The sequence below is a fragment of the Equus caballus genome, chromosome X, assembly GCF_041296265.1.
Source record: "Equus caballus isolate H_3958 breed thoroughbred chromosome X, TB-T2T, whole genome shotgun sequence".
Lineage (NCBI taxonomy): Eukaryota > Metazoa > Chordata > Mammalia > Perissodactyla > Equidae > Equus > Equus caballus.
In genome coordinates this window covers 27,449,122-27,471,386 of record NC_091715.1, presented here as the reverse complement: position 1 = coordinate 27,471,386, position 22,265 = coordinate 27,449,122, and the positions used below count along the sequence as shown (strand labels likewise).

General features: G+C 36.7%; 1 protein-coding gene and 1 long non-coding RNA gene across 3 annotated transcripts in view; one reads left to right on the top strand and one right to left on the bottom strand.

Annotated features, from left to right (window-relative positions):
* The window catches only part of LOC138921822 (uncharacterized), a 213,680-nt gene extending 198,343 nt beyond the window's left edge, over window positions 1-15,337 (bottom strand). Inside the window, exon 1 of one of the 2 annotated variants that reach the window (XR_011434695.1) lies at window positions 15,050-15,337. This is a non-coding gene — a long non-coding RNA (uncharacterized lncRNA). The remainder of the gene's footprint in view (window positions 1-15,049) is intronic. The other variant, XR_011434696.1, reaches the window with a different exon arrangement.
* Window positions 14,424-22,265, top strand: part of DMD (dystrophin) — a 2,262,230-nt gene continuing 2,254,388 nt past the window's right edge. The window contains exon 1 of the mRNA XM_023633802.2: window positions 14,424-15,183. Within this exon, the coding sequence (XP_023489570.2) occupies window positions 15,102-15,183 (82 nt within the window). The 5' untranslated portion in view covers window positions 14,424-15,101. The remainder of the gene's footprint in view (window positions 15,184-22,265) is intronic.

The window sequence follows — 22,265 nt, the reverse complement described above, 5'->3', positions numbered from 1 at the left end:
CTGCTCCCGATATGGTGTCTCCATCTGTGACCCTGGGCGACCGGTGCCTGGCTTAGGTTGCCTTCCCCTGGAGGTCTTACCCGTCACGGCCTAACCGGCCTTCTCACCTCCGGGTCACAGTTTGTTGGCAAGCCTTTTCCAGTGATTATTAACCCTTCCTGCATCAGGGGCGGCTACACCTTATAAGAGGGAAATTTGGACATAGAGACACACAGAGAGAACACCACGTAACAATGGAGGCAGAGATTGGAGGGATGCAGCTGCAAGCCAAGGGACACCAAAGATTTCTGGCTGTCACCAGAAGCTGGAAGAAGGCATGGAAGGATTCTGCCTACGAGCTTCTGAGGGAGCATAGCCCTGCCAACCTTTGATTTCAGACTTCTAGCCTGCAGAACTGTGGGAGGATAATTTTTTTTAAGATGTCTAGTTTGTGGTAATTGTTATGGTAGCCCTAGGATGCTAATACACACCCTCCCTCAATTATCCTCTAGTTAATTCTGCCTTGCTACTGCTATCTTGCATTAGATTATTGTTATCATCCTTAGCCCAGATGTCCACTGATGCTAATTACGAATGTCAGATCATCAACAGTCTATACTGTTAATATTTACAGTTTGTTGCTATGTGAGATGAGGATTCTATCCGTAAGTCCTTCTAGAAATCCAATTTCCTCTCAGCTCCTTGTATCCAGCAAATAAATAACTCAAACAAGAACATGGGAGCGCCATGGGAACATGCACCAATTCACATACAGTGAACCTTAAATCCATGCAGAGCCAATAACCATTTCTCAAAAGGAAACATGTTCTCTGCAGATACAGCTTTGGAAAAACCACAGCATTTCAAATCTATTTCTGAAGAGGGTGTGGGCTTTGCATTTGTGAAATTAAAAGATCTTTTCAGATGTTTATATTTTTTCCCCAAACAATGGAACAATCACCCTTTAATTCTAGTGACTGAAAACTCGTTGCAGCTTTGAAATGGCGATTTTTCATTTTCTAATGAAAGAGGCTTAAGAAAACACTACCACAACCTTACAGCAGAATATCATATCCTGACCAGATAGAGATATTGTGTCAGTTTGCCGTGATTCAAAATACTGTTTAGGTTACACATGAAGGTCTAAAATGTGCCTTTAATGCAACAGAAGCTGAAGATATTCTTTAATCACAAAGGATAAAGACTTGGGTGATTTCAGTAGTCCATTTAAGCAAGATCTTTTGCATTCGCTAGTGTAGTTACCCATGATCCCTTTGTCCACCTAGACCCACTGATGGTGGACCCAGGTATTTGCAGATAATGTACAATAGGTCCAACTAGGGCAGATGAGTTAATATCCTTCTGGGTTGCTGTCCATTTGTACCAACTCCTCCCACCAGTAACCTTTTTACACTACTATTTTTAAACTCTCTCTTGAATAACTGTTACAAAGCACAACATAAGAGGAAATTGCAGTAACCATAGATACAGAGAAGGACAAATACATTCAGCGCTCTGATAGTTCAGGCTTGGAATTAGGATTTGAGATTTCCCTGATTAATTACCCTTAATAGAGTTAGAAATACAGATCTTTTAAATGTGGATAAACATTTAAAGGATTTCTGGAGTCAAGATAAATATCATAGCATGATTCACATAGATCTAAATAAAAATTTGAAAAGAAAGTCCTTCAAAATTTCCTTGCAGCACAACATAAATGACCCTGAGCATGAGGCCATTTGAACAGCAGTTATGCATCTACTTACATGTTGACATAAATAATATCAATATGAATAATATAAATAATATTTGCCCGAATATTTGCACATTGTCAAAATAAAGTAACTAGATGTTTTCTTATTTTTATGTGTGTTGTGTGGAGTTTATAAAAATTTCCCGAACACCCTCTTTGCAGAGAGCATCCATTACTGTATAGGATGGTTTTACAAATTATGAGTTGAAATGCATTAGTTGATTGTAAAATCAATTTAGTAGTTTGTAGCCAGTATTTATTTAAAAGTGAAATCGAATAGGATAGGGTTTAATAGAATAGGAAGCATTAGCATGGCTTATAAAGAAAAGGTTAATTATTGCTTCGTGAGACTTTTAATTCAATTTTATACATATGTGTGTATGTTTGTGTGTTGAGTTGTGCACTGCATGAAGTAAAATGTATTTTCTACAGTAGATTATAGTCAGGAATATTTGAAAGTAACTACAAGTTCATAGTAGTATCTTGAAAAATCACAAAGGATATTATTAGAATTGCTTGTTTATGAAAAAAATCAAACACTCATTTGTTAGATTCTAATCATTGATGTCACTTTTAATTAGGAACAATTTTCTGAATTACAATATTATCAGATTCATTTTAAATTCATTATTGCATTGCTACAATAAGATAAAACAATATAGCCTATTTTTTTACTTATCCTAATTACACCTGACCAGGCTAACTGTGTGTGTGTGTGTGTTATTTGTGTGTTAAATTTAGTAAGATTTTCTATCTAAAGTATTATTGCTTCAATTTTTTGTGTTTTTAAGTACTCAATTGTTAGTAAAACACTAAGAGTTTCATATTTAAATTTTGATAATATAACAAGTTCTTTAGCTAGTAAAGTTATAACTGAGCCAAAGACCTGTGCTTTATGTATGCTATAGTTTTCTATAATATCTAGGAAAAAATTGTAACTGAAAATCATAACATCAGACTCTTATCTTGTTTCATAGTGTATAAAACAAACCTCAAAAGGATACTACATCTCTTCTTGGAATAGCATCATGATCTTTATACTCCCCGGATTTCCGGAAGCATAAATTTGAGGAGTTTCTCAAATGCTTATAAATTATAAACCTAAGAGAAGGACCAATACAGAAATGTGATTAGAACCACTTTGAATCCAAAGGAGGATAAAACACCCAGATTAAACTGATGAAAGGTACAGTTGTTCTCACTAGAATACTCGAAGCTTATTCATGAATAAACTTCCTTATCTTTTTAAAATGCAAATTAGATCATGGCATCATCCATCCTTCTTGGCTCTTCCACCCCTTTCCTAAATTTAAAAGCCTTTGATGGCTTCCCAGTGCTTTTAGGATACAGACAAACTTCCCTAGTTGTGTGTTTTGGTCCCTTTCAGTTGGGTCTTGAATTCCTCTCTGGCCACATTTCCCTCCATCTCAATCCTTACTTCATTCCCTCTCTTTACTATACTGGCCTCTTTCTATTCTTTCTTACAGCCACCGGCCAGGCCATCCGCCATGCTCTGTCGCACTCTCCAGCCAGAGAGCCATTTTGTATATTATTCTCACTCCCTGGAACTCTTTCTTTCTTTGATTCTTTCTGTCTTTCTTTCATCTATCCATCCACTCACCCAACCATCCATCCATTCAACAATTTAACTTTTAGGTAATAGGGACTGTATAGACATAGGGGATTGTACAGAGTACAGAACGGACAAAAAATCCTTATCCTTATGGAGTTCACTTTCTATCATGGGTCAGGGGAGAGAAAAACAATCAGATAAGCAAAATGTGTCATATGTCATAGGTTGTAAGTTTTATGGAGAAACATAAAATAGGCAAAGGCGATGGGAAATAGTGGACAGTAAGGATGGGTAATAGCAATTTTAAGTAGGGAGGTCACAGATGGCCTCAGTGAGAAAGCAAGCAAATATCTGAAGGAGGTGAAGGAGCGAGCCATGTAGTTATATCAATGGCAGTGTATCCCAGGCAGGTAAAATAGCAAGTGCAAAAGTCCTGAGGTTGTTTAAAACAGCAAGAATGACTGGGTTGGGTGAATAAGAGAGTAGTAGGAGATTAGGTTAAAGAGAAAGGGAGAAGGCAAGGGTTGCATACATGACCCTTATAAGCCATTGCATGGCTTTACATTTGACTTCTATTTAGAGTGAAATAGGAGGCCATTAAACATTTTGAATAGGGAAGTGTCTTTATCAGCCTTATTTTTAATTAATTAACTAAAATTTATTGTCCATAGAGGACAGCACTCTGATTGCTGTTTTGAGAATAGTCTGTAGTGAGGCTAAAAGTTGAAGCAGGGAAACTCTGTAATACCTTTAAATTTTTTTGAATTGATACATTGGGAAGAAAAATTTAGAAATGGTAAGAAAGATACATGGTCGGAAAAATCGAGATTCAGGATATACACATACATATATGTGCACATATACAAATAAATATATATATATTTGTCCATATATATAAATAAACAAAACATAAATAAATTTTTAACAAAACAATACTTACTCTTTCTTTACATTATACAGTTCAATATTTTCTATGTTATTATTTTCTATGACATTGTTTTTATGCTGTTTATAAGGCAAAAAATATATTAATTTTATGACTTACTAATGGGTCATAACCCAAAAACATATAGAGGGATATGAAATGAATCAGAAAAGTGATGGTGATGGAAGCAGCTTTGGAGGTAGGGAGATGTAGTTGTATTCTGGATGTATTTTAAAGGTGAGGGGTGAGAGAAAAACTGAGGAAAAATGAATGACATTAAATTTTGTGGCCTGAGAAACTGGAATATCGATGTTGCTATTCACAATGACGGAGAAGGCACTTGGAAGAGCAGATCTGGTGAAAGTAGATATGACAGATGAAGAGCCATGTTTTGGGGATATGGATCTTGGAATGTGTATTTCATACTCAGAAGGGGGACCATGAATAGTCCATTGGCTCTAATAGACAAGACTTCAAAAGAAAGATCCTTCAGTTGATGAGCTGTTATTTACAGATTTCAAATGAATCATTTCTTCCTCAAAGAAGTCCTCCCTTCCCTCCCCAAAGAAGCCAAGTGCTGCTATTATAGGCACTGAAGCAACACGTATCTCCCTTTGATACAGCTGCAAGTTTACATTTGCTTGTGTGATTATTTGATCAATACTTTCCCACCTTTCTCAAAAGATTGGATGTCCAATTAGGATAGAAATGTTTACTTATCACTGTATTTTTAACACCTAGCATAGTGCCTAGGATATATTCAATGACATATATATATATATGTCTCCCCTTATTGACCACATACACAGAAACACACATAAAATCAGGAAAGCAGGCTGAAAAGAGACATTGGAAAAATTAGCCTCATTGTCAACATGGCAAATCATTTGTGTCTTTTTCTGGTGGTTTAGGTCATTACAAGGCAAACTCCATAATATTTGAGAGTGAAATATTTCATGAAGCATGGGTATAGCTGGAACAAAGTGAGTGAGGGAAAAGAGTAGTAGGAAATAAGCTCAAAGAAGTAGGAATTCAATCCAAGTGCAGTGAGAAGCCATAGGAAGAATTAAGAATGAATGGGATGTGATCTGCTAAATATTTTTAAAGTATCATTATGGTTATTGTCTGAAATATGTCTGTCGTAGAGCAAGAGTAAGAGCACAAGAAAACAACTGTGAAGCTAATGCAGTGGTCAGATGACAGAACATGGTGACTTAGAGTAGGGTGTTTGAAGCCATGAGAATTCACAATATGAGATATATTTTGAAGGTAAAGCTCACAGGATTTTCCCATAGATCGATGTGGCATTGAGAGAAGAAGGATTGATATATGAGGTGTTGCAGAAAATTAGATGACACCTAAGTGTTAGGCCTAAGCAACTAGGTAAATGATGGAGTCATCAACTGAGATGGGTGAAGAGCATATTGATAGGTAAGTGTGGGTAGTCAAGAACTTGAAATGGTGTTTAAATGTCTAAACGGACAAATGGGATAGGCAGTTCAATCACAAGTCTAGATTCCAGGGGAAATACTGTAGCTGGGAAATTGCTGTATTTGAAACCATGGGACTGCATGAGTTGTCTGTGGATTTGTAGAGAATACTCTCCCAGTGTCTGAAAGACTTAACTTCTTTACACACATCAAATTTGTTCAGTTTTAGATCACGTATTGACAGATAATTTGAATACAAATCCAAATACATGTATGCAATGCAGAGAAAAATGTGTTGATTGTATAAAGTCTCATACTTAATTTTTGTCATATACAGAATTTGTCTCTCCCTATTTAGCTTCTTATAGCACATTTTTTAAAAATTCATGGGGCACTTACCAAATACTTGTGTGTGCCTTATATGTCCTATGTATTGTAAGTTCTATAGAGGTAAGCACTAAATGACAATTCCTTATATTTGTAGCATTTCACAGCTAAAAACTGCTCTCACATACATTATTTCATTAATCCTCACATCTCTGGTGGGTAGTGTTTCTACTTGACCAATTGTTCTGGTAATATTTTGCTACATAACAAGCCACTTCAAAATGTAGTGGCTTAAAACAATGGCAGTGTTTATTTTCCTGGTGGATCTGCAAATTTGGGCAGGGTTTGACATGAAAAGCTGATCTCTTCCCCACGATATCATAGGGAGCACCTCAAAGGCCGAGGACTAGACTAATCATCTAAAGACTCATTTCCTCTTCACTCACATGTCTGATGGTTGACACTGGCTGTTAGTTCAGACTTTTACTGGGTTTGTGGTCGGAACCCCTATACGTGGACTTTCTATGTGGCTGCTTGGCTTCCTCACAGCATGGGGGCTGGGTTCCCAGGGTGAGCATCCCAAAAGAGACAACCAGGCTGAAGCTTTATCACCTTTTATGACCTAACCTTAGAAGTCACCCAGTATACTTCAGCCACTTTAAATTCATCAAGGCAGTCACCAAGGCCTTCCCAAGTCAAAGGGAAGGGAAAAGAGATGATATTTCTTGATTGGGTAGTACCAGGGTTCTGATAGAGCATGTGGAACGGAAAATATTGCCATCATAGTATTTGGAAATGTGATCTGCCACACAGATAAAGAAAAACAAATTAGGCTTAGTGTGGTTAAGAGGCAGATTTGGGGAAGAACTTATGCATATTTTACAAAATGAATCAATTTGTAGAAGAAACTGGTGATGGTTTCTTTAGGTTTCTGAGATAAAAATGTATAATCAACTGTTCTTTTGTGACTTGGCCCATGTCAAGTTTACATCTTATTTGTATAGACCATTTTGAATTGACCACTACTGTTTGCAGTTTTAATTTTTGGAATTTTAATTTGGCCTGAAATTTTCACTCAGAAACTTGCATGTTTCCTTTTCTCGCCTGCTAGGCTAGTCCTTTACTTGACATTACAGACTTCTGAAAGTAGCTCTTCTATAACTGTACCACAAAAAAAGGGTTTACTCCTCCTCCTCCTCCTCCTCCTCAATTATCTAATCCGGCATGGCTATGTATTTGATAGTTTTTGGCAAAAACTAAGTATCCAAACAATTATAGCTTTAGAACTGTTCATGACATTAGTTACTAAGTAGTCTATTCCAGCCTTTCAATGAATAAATGATATCCAGAAGTTTATCTAGGTTACACAGAAAGTTGGTGGCAGAGCTATAACTGGAAGCAGACCCTAAGACAAGAATTTGAAAGCAAACAATTAATTTGGGAGGTGATAGCACTAGCAGGGAAATGGGAAAGTGATAGAAGCAAAGAAAGGAAGGTAATATAGTGTGTGTTAATGAACAGGTTTCTGCTGTGGACAACCCTATCTCAATCTTGCTGGGGACCTTTCAGAGATGGTAAAGAATATTTGGGTCAGAGTTATCCCATCTTGGGGCAAGAAGTTAGAGTATTTCTCCACCAACTCTCATCTGTCATGGATTGCAGGCTGCTCCCAGGGAATTATCTCCCTGGTGTTTGTGGCCTGCTCTCAATGTGGGCCTAGCATACTCCAAAGGCCAGAGAATGCCTCCAGGTAGAAAGCTGCCTGTGCTTGCTGTAAGAGGCTGGGGTAACATATGAGAATGATGTGTGGCTACATGAGACATTAAAATCTTCTGCTATGCTTGTCATTATTTTATATTTCATTTTCTTTCTTTGTCATATATGTATTTACCTAATTTTCCCAATAAAATGAACTGTATCAAGACCATTCTATAAATGTCAGTCATGCACTATAAAAGTGTAAGTATTGTAATCCACAAGGAAATGGTTTTTCACCAGAATCACATAGGGCTGCAGTCAATTTGGAGTTGAGATGTTAGGGGCTATAAGAGAATCACTTATAGAGATAAGGAGTTGGATCTTTTATTCTTTGGCCCATTATCCAAGGATCTGAGAGACTATTTGAAAAAACTCACTCATTTGCTACTTTTAGAGTATTTATGATGAGGAAGCTTATAGAAAACCTTGGTAATTGTCCCTTGTAGTACACGGGTGTGTGTTGGGTTTACATGAACAAAAAATGGTGTCTGTTTCTGATATAGGGACTTTTAAAGGCTCATGAGAGCCTTCACTTCTGAGAGATTGTAACAACCAGGATGAGGAAAATTAACCTCATTATAACATTCAACCTAGGAAACTAATCTTGAGCAGCATGGGAATATTGGAACACTTCAGACAGTGAACAGAAAAGTGTAACACCTAGGTTTGAGCTCTAGTCTCAGTAGATCCTCAATATCAAGGCACCATTCCCTCTTCTTCTAAAACACTCCCAGTCTGAGGACATACCAGAAGAGAATGCTTAAATTTAGATCATTCTAGTAGTCAAAAACTTCAAAGAGATCCCTAAAAAAATGCTTCGAAAGAATGAAAAAAGTGTAGTGATTCAAATTACCCTTGATTGTGTAGAAAATGTTTCTTAGAAAATTTTGCAGAATCTATGACAGGAAACCAAAAATATCAACTAAACTTCCAGTCTCCTAGGGAAAAAAATGCTTTCTCTGCATGCCTAAAATACATTTATTTCAAACTGTGTTTTCTAAAATATCTGTGTTAAAAGAAAACCAACTAATAGCCACGTTGATTCATGAAAGTTCTCTCTTGCAACCAATGGATACCTCTATATAAAAGTGATGACGGTGCATAAAACGTACATCTAAAATATGTTTCAGCATTATCTGCTAAAGGAAACTACATGAAACTACAAGGAATGCTTACTTTCAGTATAACAGAGATGTGCTATATTTGAGACCTTCTAGGATGCCATGATCTATTCATAATTACATCTGGTGGTTTCAGTTAATTATACCATGTTATTCATATTCTAGTTGGGCAGTTCATAAAATAAATGGCTTTAGCAGGTAATCTGCAACCTTTTGACATGATATTATTTGAATGTCTTTTATTTTTCTAGTTGCAAATACTTTCTGGTGTAGAGTAACTGAAAGGTTAGCAGGCGTCCATGGAGTTCCTTTACTGGGGATAGTAACCTGAGTGAAGAATACCTGAAATTTCTATGGGCCATTTAACAGTCACTTAGAAGTAACTGTCTCATCTAGAGAGAGGTATTCTAGCCTCTCTAATCTCAAAGTTTTTGAATAAGAAAATGCTAAGAAGTCTGTTTTTTATATTTGTTGAAATAAATACAACAGTATGGATTTGGGATAAGGAAGATTGTAATGGTTTCCTTTTCATTGCTTGATCACGTACACCAGAGAGTTTCCAGGACAACTTCAAACTAACTTTTGAAGATGTTTGTAATAGAATAAAATAATGAGCAATATTTCTAGCCACCTACTCGCTCAGTTTTTCAAAGCTTAAGCTTTTCAGAGGTTCACAAAATCTTCTTCATTTTTTAAAATGTCATAGTTTCCCTTTTGTGTGTTCATATATATGTTTTTCTACAGTGGCTTATACAAACAGTATATATGCTCATATAGAGCTTATTTTTTTAATGAGATACTACACATATTACACTATAATTTGCTAGTTTCATATAACAATATTTCACAAAAATTTTTAAAGTTATTTACATGTAATTTTAACTCACTTATCTTTAAAAATGGAAATACACATAAAGGAAACTATATGAATCATAAATGCACAGCTTAAGCAGTTTTTACAAAATGAACAACTATATCTCTCATCCAGAACAAAATACAGACATCACAAAAACCCCAGAAGCTTCCCTGTTGTCTGGTCCCAATCATTACTTCCCTCTAAAGATAACCAGTTTTATCTTCTATCACCATAAATTGGTTTTACCTGCTTTTAACCCTTCTATAAACAGAATCACAGAGTATATACCTTTAGTCTTTGTGTATACCATTAGTCCCTCACTCAGATTATGTCTATAGAATCCATGCATGTTATTGCATGTAGCAGTAGTCCATTCATTTTCATTGCTTGATGGCATTCACTTTTATGAATATAGCTATATATTTTTATCAGTTTTACTGCTGATGGATCTGAGGGTTGTTTCTAATTTTGACTATTACGGAAAATGCAGCAATTATTATTCCTGCCTTTGGTGCAGGTATATTTTTGTTGTTGGTATTGTTGGGGATATACCTAAAGATGGAATTTATGTGTCATGCAGTATGCATAAATTTGCTTTAGTGTATTTTGCCAATGGTTTTTCAAAGAAGTTGTGCAGATTTTCACTCCCATAAAAAGTATATAAGAATTCCAATTACACCATATTTTCATCAGTATTTGATATTGTCAGTTTTGTTTTGTTTTGATTTTGATTGTTGCCATTACAACGGTTCTGTAGCTGTTTTGCTTTGAGGTTTAAATTTTAATATCTTGATGCTTTTGCAATGTTTAGCATCTTTTCATATTTTATTGGCCATTTGGGTATCCTCTTTGGTGAAACATCTATTTAAAGATTCATTCATTTCGTTAAAATTGGGCTTTCTTTTTTATTGATTTGTATGAGTAATTTATATATTCGGGGTACTAGTAGATTTTTATATACACACACTCACATCATTTCCCACTCTGTGATGTTCTTTTTCAGTCACTTACTGAAGTCCTCTGATGAATAAAATTTTTGGTTTTAATGAAGTCAATATGCCAATCTTTTTCCTTTAAGCTTAGCGCATTTATGTCCTGTTTAAAAAATGTCCATCCTAAGGTCATGAAAATATTCTCCTGTGTTATCTTCTAGCACCTGTGTTGGTTTTCCTTCAACAGTTTTCACATTTAAGTCTAAAATCTAACCTCTAATTGATCCCATACTATCTATTGAGAGGAATTTTTATTCCCTACTGAATTACAGTGCCACCTTTGTCATAAATTTAGGGGACCATATATATGAAAGTCTATACTTTCAGTTCTGTTCCATTTGGGTATTTGTCTGTGCTCACACCAATACCACACTGTTTGAATTACAATAGCTCCATAATAATTTGTAAGATCTGTTAGGGAAAATTCTCCAACTTTGTTCTTTTTAAGATTGTCTTGGCTATTTCGCCCCTTTGCATGTGCACATAAATTTTAGAATTTACACACACAGAAACACACACTCCTGATGGGATTGATTGGGATTTCATAGACACTACAGACGAATTTGGGGGAGTTTATGTCTTTACAACAAAGAATCTACTAATCCATGAGCATGGTATAGTTCTCCATTTATATAGATTTTTCTTTAATGCCTCTTATTCATATTATGTTTCTGTTTAGAATTCTTGCACATATTTAATATATTTATAGTGTTTTTGATGCTTACTGATGACATTATTTTTAAAAATACCATTTTCTAGTTGTTTATAGAAATATAATTAATTTTTAGATATCAGCATGACATCCAGAAATTTTGTTGAATACACTTATTAACCATAATATTTCATCTGAGGACTCTGAATTTTCCATGTACATGTAATCCGCAAATAATAACAGCTTCACTCTCCCTTTCCAAACCTTATATTTTTTACTGTGTTTTCTTGACGTTACACTGACTAGTATATTCATTAAGTATGATATTTCCTATGGATTATTTATAGATACATTTTATCAGATTAAGGAAGTTTCCTTCTATTGGTAATCTACCAGGAGGTTTTATATTCTTTTATCTTTTTCTGTGAGTTAATTTTTCCACATCTATTCTGCATTTATTTTTACCCTTCATTTTTTTTTCCTTGTGAGGAAGTTTGTTACTGAGCTAACATCTTTGCCAATCTTCCTCTATTTTATGTGCGATGCCCCCACAGTGTAGCTTGACCAGCTGTGCTAGGTCTGTGCCTGGGATCTGGACCTGCAAACTCCAGGCTGTTGAAGTGCAGTGGGCAAACTTAACCAAAACGCCACCGGGCTGGCCCCCTACCCTTCTCGTTTCTAACGTGATGAAGCACACTGATTGTGTTTCAAGGGTTAAAATGAACCTTTGCTTACTCCTGTAAAACGAACTTTGTTGTGATATATTGTTCTTTTAATATATCACTGAATTTGGTTTGTGTTGATAATTTGTTTTGTGTACAAATTACACACTTTTTGTTAAATGGGTGCACAATATCCCATTGTTTGGTATAATATAATTTTTTCAATGAGTTCCCAATTGAAAGACATTAGGTTGTTTTCAGTGAATGTGTTTTTATAAATAAAGATTCAGTTAAAAAAAACCCTACTTATGTCCTTTCATACTGGGGACTTTATTCCTGTAAGATTCTTAAGGAGGGATTGATGGGCAACAGATTATGTACGTTTTAATAACTATTCTTGGGTTATTTTCTGAAAATGTATCAACACTTCACCAGTAGGGAATAAGAATGAGTTTTTTTCTCACTCTCTTGTCAGCACTGAATGTTATTCCGTTTGTTTATTTGTTTTTTCTTCCATCTGATGGGCAGGAAATATTATCTCCTTTTGCCTTTTCCTGACTATGAGAAGGTTGATAGTTGAAGTTGATGAGAAGGTCATAAGCTTATTGGTTATTTGCATGTCTTCTTTAGTGAATTTTCTGTCAGGTTATGTATTCATTTTTTCTTATTGGATTATTTGCCTTTTTTTTTTTTTAAGGAAGATTAGCCCTGAGCTTACATCTGCTGCCCATCCTCTTATTTTTTGCTGAGGAAGACTGGTCCTGAGCTAACATCATGCCCATCTTCCTCTACTTTATATGTGAGACGCTACCACAGCATGGCTTGACAAGCGGTGCATAGGTCCACACCCAGGATCTGAACTGGGGAACCCCAGGAACTTAACTGCTGCACCACCAGGCAGGCCCCAAGATTATTTGTCTTTTTAACATAAACCTGTAGAATTTTATTAGAGATATTAAGCTTTTGTCTGTTACAGATGTTTTAAATGTTTTTCTCTCAGTTTATTGTCCTTTCACTTTCTAAAGTCTTTGGCTTTATAAAAATTTTTACTTCTTATGTACTTGGTAGTGACAATTTTCTCCTTAAAGTCATCTGGGATTTGTGTTTGGTTTAAGAATGCCCCCATAAGTTGAACTGTTATAGATTCGTCACTTATTTGGTCTCATTTTGTGTATTTGCATCTTTAATCTCTCTGGAATTTATCTAGTTTAAGTTACAGGAATCTAACTTTATGAAAACATCATAATTATATATTCCATTTTTAAATGACTGAATTGAAACGTCATATTTAGTGCATTCCTTTTGGCTGGATTTATTTCTAGACTCTATTCTGTTCTGCCATTTTGTCTGTCCCTGTACAAATACCATCCTGTTCTGATATAGTAGCATGATAATATAAAATACAGCAGACCATGACCTTTGTGATTTTTAAAAAATTTTTGGACATTTCTCACACTTTTATTCTTTTTTGAAATAGGGGCTGTGCTATATCTCTGAATATTTCCCACTTGTTGAACTTATTAGAAAGAGAACTGATATATCTAAAAGGAATAGACACTTGGGAAACCTAAGAGGTCTGCCTGTAAACCACAACAAATTCAGATTTTCAACAGGATTAGCTTCTCAGGGTGAAGCTCATGGAGAGGCACCTAGTTGAGACTCCCTCCTGAGAGTCACCCTATGTTTGATCTAAGAGAATTCTGGAGCTAATTCTAACTACTACGTTTCTGTCAAAATAAATTATCCACTGCCACACAGAAGGCCAATCTGGTGATGGAAAACAGGACAGCAAACCCATTTTTAATCTAAGGTATTATAATGGAAGAGGGTTACTGGTAAAATTTTCTTGATGAAGGCACCCAATTGACCGTTTATAAGTCCCTTTTATCACAGTGTTTTTCAAACTTGATTGCCCATTGAAATCACCCGGGAGCTTTTGACAATCCTGATGCCCAGGTGAGAGCTCAGAACAATTATCATCTCGGGGGCTGGAAACCAGGCATTAGTGTTTTGTAAAGCTCACCAGATGATTCTGCTGTCTAGCAATGGTTGAGAACCAGTGTTTTAGAAGAGAATAAGAATATACTCTGAATGAAAATGCAGAACACAAGAAAAGAAAATCCTTAGCTGTTACTAGGCCCCTTGCCAAGTTTTCTTGTAAAGTTAATTTTTTTGGTAGGTGAGGGGCAGGATTTAGGGTGTCTGAGCTACTGCAGGAAGAAGTGCAGGATGAATTTTATGTGTGTAGGGGTGGGGTGGGGGGAGGAGCAAGGATACCAAGCAAATGAAAGTCACTTCTGAAATTTTTAGAAAATAAAGTCATATGAGCTGTTTATAGTCCAATCTAATTCTAGCCTCAGTGGTGGGAGGAAGGGATGGAGGAGGCATTCCGAGTGAATATAAGAGTGAAAGAAGGGTGGGTAGCTTTGGTGAAATCTCCTAAGAAATAGGATTATGCTCGGCCTATATTCCCCATTTCTGGTCAGTGCATTCAAATCAGGATACAACGGTGGGGGATACACACGTGTAAGTGACCCAGATAGCTAAAGCAAGTGACCCTTCTCCTCAGTGTAGTCATCTTATAAGTGGCAATGCTAAATCATTCATGACCTCATGTGCTGCTTTTGGCAAGCTGCTCCCTAATTGCTCCTGTTTTTGCATCGATTCTGCGCAGCGTGGAAAAGCGAGGCTCCAACTTGCTTGTGGATTTATTGACCACCGGGTCCCTCCTCAGCTTTCACCTTCCAGGCCTCGCCCACTCTATTTTAGAGTCAGGAGCTGGGAACAGCACCTGTTTCCTCCTCTCCAAGCATGGGCTGGGCATTTTGATGGCTCCCCCTTTCAACCAACCCAGGTGTCGGTGTTTCTGTGTTTTCCAGCTTACCATTCCTCCCCGCCCCCCCACGCATCCCTATTTCCGTGGCTGAGGGCCTGGGGAAGAGAGAAATCCGCCCTCAGACACACCAGATCCCCAGCTAGCTACCTGCTTTGGAGAGCATCAGGCGGACCGCGCGGACCCACCTGCCTCCTAAAGTTTGGGGCGTAGGGGAGCCGTGGCACGTAGCGTGGGGCTATGGCTCAGCCCGGGGGTCCGGAGCAGACCCGGGAAGATGCTGCTGGAGACGGATTCACCGACGTCATCAAGAGCCGCGCTGGTAGGACCTCGCTGTCTTGCTTTTCAGTTAGGGGTATACAGCGTAACCCGCTACTCTCCGCAGAGGCTGTGCCCTGGAAGTTAGTACAGGGTTTCGGAAAGTTGTGGCGCTGAGCGGAGGAGCAGCAGGGGGCTGTCACCGCGCCCCCGCGCGTGGGGAGGGCGGGGAACCACGCAGGGCGCGTCCGAGGGAGGAGGGGGTGCTGCTCTCCGGGGAAGCAGAAACTCAAGTTTTCCTTTTGGGCCAAATGGATATTGGTGGGGGATTTCTTTTTTCCCTAAAGAAAGCCAGTCGATATCGGTTTTATTATAGGATGGAAACTTGTTTTAAAAATTAAATATAAAGAACAAACATACCAATTTAAAATATATATATATATATTGTCGTAGCCTTGGAGGAGGGAGGGCTGGGGAGGTGTGAGGAGGCATGCCTTGTCAGGGTGTGGCCAAGTGCAGGGTTAAGAAAGCTGAGAAGTTTCACTTCCCTTCATATCTGTGCTGAAGGAAAATGTCAGGGGTGACATGAAGGCTTGCATGCCTGGAGCATAACTATACGATTTGAAAACCAGTAAAGCAGCAGGAATGAAAAGTCTGAGGTTTTTTGCAGCGCTTCCATAGTGCGCTTTCCCGCCACGTGTAAATTTCATTTGTTATGAATCTTCTGATGTTTGGTAGTCTGGCGTACATATGCAAACGCTTGTAAACTAGGGTAGGTCTTTAAAGCTGTAAATGGAAGCAGCTGTTAAGCTTTCCCAAAGGATGAAGTTTCAGCTGCTTGAATCCGCTTCTCTCGCCCTTGGAAATGCACCAAATTGTGGACAGCAAAATAACAGGACCATTCTAGTTTTGTTTACATACATTGCTGACTCTTGATAGAGGACAGAGGTATTAAGTCACTGTCCAAGTGTATTTCTGAAGTGAAGTTAAAGAAAATTTCACAGTAGAAAACAAAAGTGGGTAAGAAACATAGGAGTTGGGTAAACTGCAGACCAGCAAAGAGTTCAGAAGATGGTAGAGTAGGATTTCTCTTCACAAGTAGTGTAAGTTGGTAATGATGCTTCAAGTCAAAAAGGAATGGTGCCTCTGACAATGCTTGGGAGAAATAGTTATTTCCAACTTTAAAAACCACACTTACCTTCTTTTCCTCTTCCCATTAATAACTTAACGAGCTTCTTAGATTTTAAAGGAAAGAGTGGTATACTTACTTCAATGGAATGCCCTTATCATTCAGCACCTAGGATAATAGAATCGGCTTTAAATAGTTGCCCTGAAATAATAATTTGAAAAAATACTTTGGGTAGTTTCATACATTGCTTCAAAATTGCTGCTGTTTATACATTTTATTAGATAGTAATTTGTAGCTGTGATTAACTGAAATATGCCAAAGGATATCTACTACAAATCTGTTACAGGGTATTTTGGAAAAAATGTGTTAAAGATTAATTCTACAAATAATTCTATTTATTATCGTACTACTTCTACACTTGTCAGTGCATGAGTGGAGGAAAAGATTCGCAAATATGTTCTGGAAAGTATGTGAGTTCGTGTGTTTTAGAAACGGCTAGTTTAACTCCATCTCTAAAGAAAATTCAATCTCCCTTTATATAACTTTGGATCCCATGTTAGATAATACTGTTGAGAGTCATTTTTTAAAATGCAATGACTTCATTGTTTTGGGTTTTTTTTACGTTTATGAAATTAAGCTTTTATTAGAACTCTCATTTGAAGAGTAAAAGTAATGAGCAAACTTTTATTAGAAGTTCAGGTGGGGTGAGTGATCCAACAGCTTATTTAATTTTCAAAATCTACCTGTATCGTTTTGAAAGATCATTCCCTTTAAGGGTTTAGAAGCCATTAAATAAAATATAAAATAATATTTGCTTTGAATATTTGAGTTTCTGTGACTTAATGAAACCAGGGTGGGTGGGTCTTTTTGTATTTTTTAGGTTTTGATTTTGTTTTTTTGAATTCTGAAGCATAAGGGGTGGCTGCTATTAATAAATGCTTTTTGAAGCCAATTGTTATGCACGGCAAAACGTAATGTGGTGGGTCTAACAGTGATGCCAAAAGAAGCAAACCTAAGAGCTTGTTACACTGGCAATATCTATTTCTCCCTCCTCCCTTTCTCTCTCATACATTAGTGTGGTCTAGATCTAGTTAAATGGCAAGTGAAATTTTAGTGTGTTATTACAATGTCCCAAAGGATATAAAAATAAACTTTACATAAGATGGTTAATTATATTTTTAGTGGCACTATTGGAGATTGTTTCTTATACTGTAATAAGCAGGACTTTCTTTTGAAAATTGAGGACACAAAGATGAAGATTATAATATATATTTATACCACAAGGTTGCACTTTATTAGATTAATTTTATAGAATGGTCTTGGTTCATCATTTGATCAGCAGTCACAACAATGTGGAACTTTGAGTATCATTTATTATTTTTTCCCCAGCATAACTGCATATTCTTATCTCATTTCCACAAGGGGCAATGCTTTTATGTGGTTTGGGTTTACGTACATGGCCTCAATAATAATGTGAGTACCACCCGTGAGAAGTCCTATGCCTTGGGTGAAAATTGTTTGTTGCTACAAAATAAAAAACTAACCCAAACCAGAACTTGCACTCTTTCAGATAACTTAAAAGGTAAAATCTCAGCATTTAAAAGCATTTCTATACAGTGTTTTACAACTGTCTTTTCTTGTTTGGATACCGAAAATATGGGCACTTGATCTCCTATTGATTGAGTATACTTACCTGTAATTAGAAATAGCTCGATGTAACATAAACAGCCTCATGCTGTTGATCTTTTTAAACCAGATGTAAATTTAACTAGCCCTGATTTCTTTTATGATTTTTTTTTTGTGGTTTGTATTCATTTTACATCTCCTGGCACATCTTTAGATGTTTTACTGGCACAGAATAAAACGTGAATAGTTGAGTAAAGTGTATCTATGGATTTGTGTCATGAAAGGTTTTTTAACCTCTGAAGACTGAAGTGAATTCATGTATTTTCTTTAGAACAAAATTAGCTAAGCAGTTTTTGCTAAAAAAAAAAACAGTATAAAAAAGATTGTTCTTGGTCTGATCTTGGAGTCTGCTATAACAAGATCTTTTTGGTGACTAACTTTGCATTGGTGAACTCCAACTATGGAAGATTGTTATATCAAAACTTTGATATATTTTATTTTGCCTATCCATAGTGACTATAAAGAGCCTATTGTAAAAGACCCATATATAAAAGTTGGTCTAAGTGACTATTTTAAAATACTCTTGACTTATTTCTTTACTACTTTAACTATCCTTATTAAAAACAAGAATACAGTGTAATTGAACTTATTTTTTCAGTTTGAGGTAATGCACTTAAATTATCCCTTCACAGTAATACGCTATTAACAATTGGATATTCTCGGAATAAACCAAGAATCAAATTTGACAAAGATATTGGGGATTTTACAAGGGAAAAAGAAGCAAGAAGACATTTTGAATAACCATTCTTTCAGAACTGCCAATTATTTCAATTGGAAATATTTTCTTACTAGGCCATTTAAAATCTAAAGAATCACTCTGGTGATGAAACGTGTATTTATCCATCCCAGGAAAATTATATACTCATATTATCCTGAAGGAGTGGGGCAATTCATTGTGCATGCTTGTACAAGACCTGTTTTGGTGCTTAAAAAATAAAACGGGTGTTAAGATTTTGTTTTGCTTTAATATATAAATATTTTTCTGAGCCCTTGCTAAGAAAATTTTAGGGAATACTTTTCATAGATAATAGCTACTAAAGTATGTTGTACTAAATTGCAAGTTGTATTTTGTTTTAGGCAATTGGTTATGACAGCCTCCCTATTGCAAAAATAGACCCAAGGACTATAAGAGTAGAGAAACTTCCATTCTCATTCTGGATTACAGATAGAGCCATGGAAATTTGTGGGACCTAAACATGTTTTCATGCAAGTTATTTAACATTACACCAATGTTGTTTTCAAATCTATTTATTAATTTTTCTTGGATGTGATAGTGAATTCTATTCTTCAAGGAAAACATTGGAAATTTTCCTGTTGAATTCATATTGAATGCATTTGACTTGAGACTGAGAACAACTTCTAAGTTTCTACTTAAAGTTTTGCATAAAGTTGGTAGCTGCTCCCAATTTAATAAATTTAGCCAATTTATCTTGACATTCAGTAATTCTGAGGTCTACCTTCCCCTCTCTAGAAACTCTGTTCTCTATTTTCATGAAATTGAAAGTAATGTTAATGAACTCTAATGGTTTTGAGAAAATGTAGTTAGTTATTAGGGAAATATCCAATGATGTACTGGAGCTAATTTGCACTTGCTCATAGGAGCCAATTGTGTGAATCTCTTCCTATCTCCACGTTCAGTGACATCACGTTAGTCTGTTGAAATTACCATGGTGGGATTATTTATACCACAGAAATCAGCAAATGCTACTATCAGGGCTTTTTCTTTTTTTGGAGCTAGTTATTAAATATTTACCAGTGCAACGCTGGAAATATTAATGATGAGAGAAGTATAAACTTGGGAAAAAATCCATTGTGTTAAGGGTGTGTATCACTTTGGTATACATTCCACTGAAAGTAACAGACAGAATAACCATCTATCCATGGCCTTCACACATTTTACGTAAGATATCTGGAGGTAGGCTTCTTCTGGCATTGGTTTGACATCTCAGTGATATCAGAGCTGGTGTCTCTGTGAGTCTCTTGGCCTTTTCTTTCTGATTAGGAGTTCACAGCTAATGATGCTAAGATTGTGAAAATTTAGCTTTTATTGCCTCTAATGAATTTTGGTAAGGGAGAAGAAGGCTAAGGGGGTGGAAATGGTGTTGAGGATATCCAGTCATAGGAACTGGTTTACTTCGTTCATTTCTTACCTGTTGAAGCTTTTGTCATGGTAACGCATATAGTGCTGTTTAAACACTCAGGTGCTCCTGCTGATGCAATCATAAATTTAAGTTAGGCTTGAGTCATGAGCTCTTGCTTCTCCTTTCCTTAAAACAGATGAAGGCTTTCATAGTGCATGGACTTAAATCTTTAATAGCTGTTACTCTGTGTCCCTAGTTTAGGGACTGTAAGTCACCCTTTCAATTCTGGTCTCCAGTGAAACCTGACCCGTCTAATCCCATTAACCTGACATGCTATTTTGAGGATGGGCATAATTTCACTCTGACAGATGACCACAACTGCAGGCATGCCCAAAAACAAGCATAGTGTGTACATGGGGGATGGTATAGGGCTATATTTTAATCTAAGAAAGCTGGCTGGAATGACCACATGTGAACACTTTCAGGACCTGTTTTGTCATTATAGTAATGGAAAACTGGTCCACTTGAGAAGCAATTTTTATTGTAAAATGTCCCCACCCGCCCTATCGCTTCTCCACACTCCCCTGCTCGCACTGCCCCTTCTTGTAACATACGTGAAGTACTGAGGATGAGCTGCCAACTCTGAATTTGCATTGTTTAGGGTAGGAGAGTTCTATTATCATCATGTATCTATCCTGAGGAATTGTCTTTCACTTGTTAAACCATCACAAAAATGAGTAGAAAACAGAAAAAGGCATTCTTTTTGTGGCTTGAATATATTTCAAATACAATAATTTTACATGGATGTATTCAATTTAAAGAAGTTCTGACTCAAAGCAAATAGTAACAAGGATCAAATCCATGGTATGCGTTTGCTAAAGATTAAAAGAGAACTGAATTTTAATCAAAGAGCAAAAAGAGAGATAGTAGGTTTGATCTGGTGGGGAAGCCACTGGTTGTCTATAGCTACGTCCTCTAAGTTAAAGAATATTGGTTAAGCTCTTCGGAAAACTCACAAGCAGGAATTATCATTTGTGTATGACTGGATATGGAGGCAGGAGTAACTCTGATGCTCCTGGCAGTAATTCTCTATACTGAGCAATGTGACTACCTCAGGAATTGTTCTAAAAATATGAAGGCCTAGGCCCCTCCTATAGAGCCTCTGATTTATTTTGATTGTGGGGTGTAGACCTATGTACTGAGTCTCCACCAGGAATTCTAATGAGCACCCAGTTTTGAGAAGGTCTGGCTTTTTTTTTTTGCCAACTTGCTTTTGGTTTTTAATCATCACAGGAACCTTCCTAGGTTGTTTGCTCTGTGGTGACTGTTGAAGATTCCTGTTTTTCCTATGATTACAGTATGTGAAAGAACATTGGCACTTCTCAATTCACAAGCTCTCAGTGATTTAGACTTACAAAGTATATATACCCTTGTCTATGCTGTTGCTCTAGGCACTCTGAAAATACCACCGAATATCTGTTGTATCTATTGTGATAAAAATCAGAGGTAAGAGGACCCGTGAATTAGAAGAATAGAGACTAGCCTAAAAATCAGGAGTAGCTGCCAGAATTTACCAGACAGTTAATAGCCTTATTAGTCATTCCTACCTAAATGTGAAATAACTTCAGTTGCATTTTTTCTAACATTCATCTGAGAGAACCTACATTTCCCAGATTGGAATTTTGCATGGGGGCAGGTGGAAGAGAGGTGTTCTTGGATGTAGAGGTCACAAATTGGCAGATGACAGGGAAAAGTAAGCCCAAGGGTATGTTTTGTTGGACATGTAGTGTCAGAAAAGGACGGAGGAGTCCTTGGAGTATATACCTTTAGAGCCCCAATACTCCCTATAATTTTGGAGCAATATGTAGCACTACTCTTGGATGTATTTCTTAACTCACATTTCCTGCTTGAACCCAGAAGGCATTCTTTTGTTTCACCAATTTTGGAGCTTAGAAGAAGAATATACACACTTGACCTTATGATGATGATGTAGGAGATTTGAGGAGAGAATAAAAGTGGCAAAAGGGACTTGATAAAATTTAGGATTCTGATATATATAGGTAGTTTTAATGTAGTCAAAGACAATTGTGTGTGTGTGTGTGTGTGGTGTGTTTTTTTTTTTTTTTTTTTTTGCATTGTTCCTGTAATTACTACACCAAAAAAAGAGAGGGGGAGTAACTTCTCCTCTCTCCTATTTCTTTCTTCTATTTCCTTCCTCTCTTAACCTTCCCATTTCCTTCGTAAAACCTG